General features: G+C 36.1%; 1 protein-coding gene across 3 annotated transcripts; it reads right to left on the reverse strand.

Annotated features, from left to right (window-relative positions):
- Positions 1-1,463: 1,463 nt before the first annotated feature.
- LOC105343831 (uncharacterized) lies at positions 1,464-5,831 on the reverse strand. Of its 3 annotated transcripts, none has more exons than XM_034447591.2 (3): positions 5,673-5,831; positions 5,251-5,471; positions 1,464-4,067 (listed from the first exon to the last, which is right to left on the reverse strand). In XM_034447591.2, exons 2-3 carry the CDS (start codon positions 5,459-5,461, stop codon positions 2,614-2,616), a joined length of 1,665 nt encoding a protein of 554 aa, XP_034303482.2. In that variant the 5' UTR covers positions 5,462-5,471; positions 5,673-5,831; the 3' UTR covers positions 1,464-2,613. The 3 variants fall into 3 exon arrangements, with proteins under 3 accessions (XP_034303482.2, XP_034303481.2, XP_065933689.1); XM_034447590.2 differs by having other exon boundaries at positions 5,658-5,809; XM_066077617.1 differs by lacking the exon at positions 5,673-5,831 and having other exon boundaries at positions 5,251-5,590.
- Between the last annotated feature and the right edge of the window lie 2,055 nt (positions 5,832-7,886).

Below are 7,886 nucleotides of genomic sequence, written 5' to 3' on the forward strand. Positions count from 1 at the left end.
AGCTATATAAGGTTAGCTTATGTCAGGAACTCTAACCACTGATCCATTTCAGACACAACAAAGTAGGCTCTTTAAAATACTGTGTCACTTTGGCTACGAATTTACGGACTTGTATTATTTTTTCAAAACGTTCAATTGTTGGGGAACAAAATAATATTTTTAATGTATAGTGGGTCATATCTCCACGTTTTTTGTTGATTGAAATCGGTTTGTTTTCCATAAGACCTTAAATATGGAGTCCAGACCCGCTCTATAAAAGAAAATGCCTTAAAGTTCTAAAAAAAAAATGACACTATTTGCAGATTTTGATACGTATACGCCTGTTTGAGTCAACATATTCCAAATATTGAACATATTTATAGGTTTAAAATCAATGAAATGTTGAATTTATATTGTTTTTAATGATTTTTTTTAAATGTAAGATTTATTGATATTTTAATTTTTCAGTATCTTGTCCGACCGTGTATGGACATTTTACACGCCTTATCCACCAATCTTTGAAGGATTGGGGGAAGGGTCAAGAGTCGAAGGAATCTTAGCTCCAGGGGCCAGAAATTGTAATCTTCTACTTATAAGAGACATGCAGAGCTGTAATGCACACACAACGTATACAGCTTATTTCTACAAGTACACAAAGCACAGGATATTAAAGTTGATTTGATTTCCTAAAATAGAACACATATATAATTCAGTATTACTAAGTGACAATTAACCATGTAGTTTTAAAGATGAAGTTAAAATTGCTAATAGATTACACACAAAAATTTCCAAAGGTAATATAATACATGTTCAATATCTAACTATATCACCCCCACCCCTTTTTTTCAATAAAAAGCCTCAACTTCTGCCCCATGGCCTTGTCAGCGAACTTCACAATTTAACATCAGAACATTATGAACATAATAACAATGCATAATTTAATCTACAACAACTGTGATAGTAATGAAGAAAATATCATTAAATCATAATAACATTGTGTGGCCATATAGGCCCCATCCTAGGGCCTGAACTCCTGACCCAAGGACCATGAATGTCACAATTTAAGTAGAGGACTTCATAGCATTCATTTAGGTTTTCTCAAATTTATATGGAAGAGGAGGACTATAAATTTCTGAATTTCAGTAGAGGGCTTCATGGACATCATAACTCTGCATTTAGTTTTTTCCCCGACATGTGTAAAAGCAAAGAAGGAGATTTTTGAAAATTTGGCCTTTTTTTTTTTTAATATTGCCTCCTTGTAAGAGGCACAAGGTGTAATGCCAAAAATTTCACAATTTAGATTCTCCTAACCATAGAGATGCTTCACATCAAAAAATGGTAACAATTGGCCTTATAGTTTTCAAGATGAAGTTAAAATGTAACATTTTTAACACTCGAAGGACGAAGGACGATACACGACAAAGTACGAAGACCAATTGCAATAGGTCACCTGAGTGACTCAGGTGGCCTTAAAAAAGACAAGATTTCAGTTTTACAGTTAACTATTTATCTTCAACAACATGTGGTCTCAGTATTGGTCCCTGTAACAGTCTAATAAATATCAACATCGTTGTCTACAAGGTGTAACAAATTCATGCATCTTTCAAAAACACTAAAAATACTACAATCATTTTAAAAAAATCCATAAAAAGTCAATTATAAATCTTTGTGAAAGTTGAGGTAAAAAAAGTGCACAGGTTTCACAAACTTAACAACAAAATCAACAAACACACCTAAAACAATTCAAGATCTCAATTATATAATTATATATATGTCATATCTGAGACTCGATTGAATATCTACTTAATGCCCCATCACAATGTGTACATGTCTCATCTTACCACGGTAGTTTGTAGTGTAGGGAAGCACTAACTTACACGTCCCTGCTGTAACATCAGGAGTTTTATAAACTGGAGGTCAATTTTTCTCTGAATTTCATATTTTATGAAACCCTGATACTCAAAAAATGTTTACACAGTAGTCTTCCAAAATTTGTTACCTGTTCTGAATTTGCTGAACTTCACTGAAGGCATACATGTCAGATAATGTTTAGGTAGTCAGAATTATTATGGTGCTTGTGACGCTTTGTGACTATTCTACTGTTTAGGTAGTCAGAATTATTAAGATGCTTGTGACGCTTTGTGACTATTCTACTGTGATTCTAGTCTACATCTCTTTAAATCCTACTTAATTCAACTACTGGTTTAATCGCCTATCCTACATCAATATACTATAGTTGTCATCTTAGAAGTAAATGTCACAGATAACTGTTGTTTTAGAGGTAACTGTTTTGTTTAAAGAACAGTTATAATCAACAGCGGAAAGTGAAGTAACCGTTAAATTATATAATTTTGTGTACTTAGGTAACATGATACCAGCGTATTGATTTACATTGTGTACTTAGGTAAAATGATACCAGCGTATTGATTTACATGTACTTGTTCAAGTTATCAAAAAATTCTACATGAAAAATTTAAAAGTCTAGGCTAAAAAGAAATAATGTAAAAATATAAATTCCTAAAAACAATACAGCATTATAAACATGATGTCAAACTAGGTAAAAAGTGACTGAATTGTAAAGGATTCATAGGCTGAAGTAAAACATACTTCATTTATATAAAAATGTTTGTTTTTTTAATAAAGCCCTGTAGAGGACAATAAAACAGCATGTTCATCGACCCACTGGATAAAGTCTGGGGACCGATGCTTGACCACCCTCATCAGAGTGACACAGTCTGACTCAGCGCTGTGAAGGTCGTCTGGCTCCCGTCCAAATGTTCTCCTGTACACCTCTCCGAGTTTATAAGAAATTCTGTTTGAGTAGAGCGACAATGGAGGAGCACTTGGTCTGAGTCCAGCAGATGCTATATCAGCCATCTGCCTAAAGAGTGAGCGACACGCCATTCCATTAGGGACCACTTCCTTCTGTGACTGACAGTATGAATTCTTATTAAGGTCCTTTACTGGTGTGCCCAGCTGAAAGGCCGCCGTGGAGCGGACAAGTCCCGTCATGGGGGTGAGGCATTTTCCTGAGGGTGGAGACTGTCCTCTCTGGAGAGGGCTTGCTTGTAAGGAAACACATTCATCATTCCGAGATTTTCCCAAGAGATCTCTTACTGGACTGACCATATTAGCAGAGTTCATGTTTTGACCACTAGTGGAAGGGGTTTCTGGGGTACACAAACCCTCACAATTGGATAAAACATTCACAGTCTGTTCTTTAGGAGTAAAACATCCCAGAACTGTAGCGGTACTTTGAGGAGTGACACAGAGTGTCTTTGTTTCTGAACCTCTTGTCGAGTTTGATGCTGAGTGCTCCAGGTGTTCTACTGCCTGTAGGAAGTCTACATCTGGCAGACTTCCCTGTGAGTTGGGAATGGTACCATCTGACTTACCAGTGTTTTCTTGACACTGGTTCTTATTTTCTTCACTGGCTGACATCTCAACATCTTCATCTTCTTTCTCATCATCATTATGCTCATCATCTTCATTCTCATCATCATCTTCATCAAAAGTCAGTCGCTTTTTGACAGACTCTACATCACAAGTGTTTCTCTTGCTCACTACATCAGCTGACATCTTCATACTTGATCCCATTGGTTTGTGACCGGTCAGGTCCAATGAGTCTCCATTCTCTACCTCATCTTTTTTTCCAGCTGAATCAAAGAGTCTTTTTCGAACAGATTTTGCCTGAACTGGAGGTCGATCAAAGTCTGCGTCACACTTTCTTTTTATCTGTCTTACTCGTGACTTGATATCAAAAACGTCTTTTGGAATCTCTGGAATATTCTGCCCAGAAGGAGTTGAAGTTGCTGTATTGCTAGAATTTCTTGCTGTAATAGAAGATTCATCAGTAGCCACTGAATCAAGGGCTCGAAGCGCCTCTAGAGAATCTACACAATAAATATTCCCTGGCAATGATTTTGAAATTCTGTTCATTTCTGAATTCAATACTTTGAAGTCATAATTATTTCCATTGTGAGCTAACATGCATATTGGTTGTGGGAGTCTGGATAGGAACAACGATATTGAGGTAACGGTGTCCTCATCAAACATTGGCTGTGACTCCAGTGCATCATTAAACAAACCTTAAATATAAAAAGAAAGAACATTATACCACTACATTTACGTACATAAATAAATTTAACTTGCATATTTTTGAGTAGTACCATTAAAATACATTAAAATTTCTATAATGACAAGTTTCTGTAAACTAACTTTAATTCAAGACGCCATTATTTTGCAGTATTCTGAAAATGAACTGATTCACTATTTTTCACAAGAGACCCAATGTTGTTATTTAACTAAATGACAAGCTGGTTTCCAGCAAGAATATTAGTAAGATGAGGCTCATATGAATTAAAAGTTAGTGTACTATAATACAGTCCCTGAAACACGCTACTTTTCCACTAGGTGAGTGAATGCCGTGAGCATACCCTGAGCGAACAGTGAGCGCACTCTGAGCAAATGGTGAGTGCATGCTAAACAGAATTTGGTGAGCGCTTATGAACGGTAAGCGAATGAGAGTGCAAACACGAGAGCAAAGTGAAAAGTATATGCACGGTAAACGATATGTGAACACAAAATGAACAATTTACACAGAGGACTTTGAGAGTTATTCTTACATTGTGTTTCGTCAGTAAATCAGGAAAAAATAACAAATAAACTATATAGAACCATTTTAACAAGAGCTTGGACTTCGGGTAGTTGTGTCAAACAGCAATGTGACGTAGGCCTGTCTATTTTATTGCTGGCCACTCAGCCACCGATCTTTGAAATCAACAAGATTTGTTTGGCTTTTGAGGCAAGACTACGCAAATAGTGCATATTTCGCTTGAAACCGCGTCATTTTTAACTTCTCTTGAAGCAAGAATTAGACAGCTACGTCCAACCGAAAGTCCAAGGTCTTGTTATAATGGTTCTATATGTATTGTTATCAGCCTAAATATAATATTATCTGACTGAAAGATATGAACTTACGGTAAACGCTTTATGATCACATGGTGAGCGCTTTGTGAACTGTGAGCGCAAACGGAGCACAGAGCCCAAGTGAATACATGATGAACCACTGTGAGCGCACAATAAGCGCACGGAAAAATGTGAAAGTAGACGTTTTAGGGACTTTAAGTGACAACATCACTTGTTACATTTAAAGCAAATGTAATTCTATTATAAATACAAACAAAGCACCGATAAAATAAAAATATCTAGATTAAATAAAAGTAGGTCTTAATTTTACTCTATGTAGCTGATCAAGTAAAGTAATTATACCTGTGATTTTGCTTGCCCCTGGTTCTATCAGTTTTCCCGGGTTGACACACAGTACCAGCTTATTACAGACCCTGGGTCGGCCCCCGGGGGTCAGTAGTTCCTCCCTCTGGACCGAGAGAAGACACAGCTCCGTCACTCTTGGTCTGCTCAGCCCCGTACATTCCAAATCCAGGATCACCAGGCTGGCTATCTTCTCCCTCGGGACGGCCATTTCTAGCTCTCTAAAACATACAGCTAGTCTATATCATTCACCTTGCTCCGTGACATTTCCCGTGGATTAAGTTAATGTAAGCTTTAACAAGATTTGTCGAGCATGTCCAGACATATCGACAAGTTAAATGTCCAAACACGATCTGCGAGCGCGCTGCATTACAAAAGTGATTCAGTGGTCATTTACTATAACTTACCGATTTCTTACTTACATCACATATTACTTTTCAGTTCTAGTCAACCCTCGGGCATAAATCGAACAGCAATTTAAGTGTGTATTCCCCTTGTGATCCCGTTGACATGTTTCACGAAAATCGTGGTACGTCAAATTACCCAAATGAGCCCTTAGAGACATATACGGGGGCACTAGCTGTCGGATATCCAATTTGATACTGTGTAGCCCCCTCCCCCTTTCCCCCAACTCCCTTCAAGCCTATATGTGCACACATAATTTCTGGCATACAATATTTTCCGGTATTAATCAAGTTAATGTCCACTAATTATTATGAAACATGTCGTAAAATTTATGTTTTGGTTACAACAATTTTCTATATAATATTAGCAAGGATGCATACGAAGACATCAATATAAATATACAGAGTTATACAGCAACATTCCGAAACCATTTTATAGTGATTTTGTAATTATCTTTGTTAAATAAAGATTTAATAAGGACCAGGTTATGGTAAAATTTTTATTTAGATAAACAAGGACGTATATATACGTCCCTGATTGTAATGATAGATTTTAATCGAGCATTTTTTTCTAACACATTATAAACTTTCAAGACAAACTGTAAAAAAAATATGTATATAGTAATGATTGGGATTAAAATAGATTGTCGCAATTAAGTTAAGATCCAGAAAAGTTCATAATTTGAAAGGTATTTACATGTACATTGCGAAAATTGTATACTTTGCCTACCAATTGAACAGAGGAAAGTAATAAAGACTACAGGCACGTAGCATCATTTTTGAAAGTGTGGGCGGGGGTCCAGACGAAAGGACATCCCAACTGGCGGATAAAGAGGGGGCGGGGCCTCCTTTTGTGATCAAAAATTTCAAAGAATATATAAGACCCGTAGAAAAAAGAATGTCAACTCAGTTTAATGTTGTCATTTATCGTTCTTACAATAAGTCAAGTCTAACAAGAAGAGCTCATAAAAGTGTCTAAAAACACCTTAAAACCAGGGCGCCCGCCCCCTTTCAACAATTCCTGGATCCGCCACTGCCCCCCCCCCAATTCTAATCACAACCCGTGGGGGTGGGAGTCGGAATGCCTCAAACCCCTGTTTTTATTTTAAGATTCTATCAATATTGAATATACTTATTTTTTAGATGGGGGTGGGGACAACTCCCCCAAAGTCCAATTTTCTTTATGTAAATTTAATAAAAAATGTTGGTTGTGAGAAAAATTGGGATGGGCGGGGTAACTCCCCTGAACTTTTTTTTCAGGCATACCTACAGAGATCTATTATATGCATGTGCTGATCTAGAGGGGGTTCGGACTTCTTCCCTGCTTGAAAAAATATCAATTTCATAAAATTCACATGGTAAAACTGAAAATAATTAAGCGACAGAACACCCCCCCCCCCCCCTGGAAAACACTCCGTCGGACCCCCCCCCCCCCCCCCGGCGAAAAAATTTAAATCTTCATCTGCGCATGTACGTGTCATCTCGATCGAAACGAACTGGTTTTTTCTTTTTTCTAAATCTTTGATATAAAAATTACATAAATGAACATCTATTTAGCTGAGTTTTTTTCCTCAAGGGACATCTGGTTTAGAATATCTACTTGTATCAGTCTAATAAATTATAGAAAACCAGTTCAAATAAAATAACTTAGTAGTACGCGCGGAACAGAACCAAACCTAAAAACCAAAACTTTCTCTTGCCGTCACAGTTGATTTATTCATACATACTTCTCTGATTCAACATTTTGTTTTCAATTAAAGCAATATGAGTTGAAGTTTTCAGAATATTGGGATAATTCTGCAGGTAACTTTAATGTTTCATACATAATATATGTAAATGCGCATTACATACGTATATATATATATATATATATATATATATATATATATATATATATATATATATATATATATATATATATATATATATATATATATATATATATATATATATATATATCTGCTTTCAACCTTAGGGTGACTATATATTTTTTTGAACCTTAAGGGGACATTTCGTATAATTTGATATGTTACTCTCAACACTATATGAGTTACATGAAAATTAATTGTATGGTTACCAAAGGCCAATTTTCTATAGGAAATCATTAAACTCGTAAAGATAAAAAATATACAATTTTCGTGTCCCCTTAAAATTTAGAAACCATGTCGCACTGTTTACGGGGACATTTGTATATTTATTTACAATGGGCACTTTAAGTAGACCAGATGTATA

The sequence above is a fragment of the Magallana gigas genome, chromosome 2 (assembly GCF_963853765.1).
Source record: "Magallana gigas chromosome 2, xbMagGiga1.1, whole genome shotgun sequence".
NCBI lineage: Eukaryota > Metazoa > Mollusca > Bivalvia > Ostreida > Ostreidae > Magallana > Magallana gigas.

Excerpts from the sequence above, each read along its gene's own strand:
- LOC105343831 (XM_034447591.2), bottom strand. The coding sequence starts at position 5,461 with ATGGCCGTCCCGAGGGAGAAGATAGCCAGCCTGGTGATCCTGGATTTG. Across the intron at positions 4,068-5,250 it reads AGGGGCAAGCAAAATCACAG|GTTTGTTTAATGATGCACTG; the intron begins GTATAATTACTT and ends TTTATATTTAAG.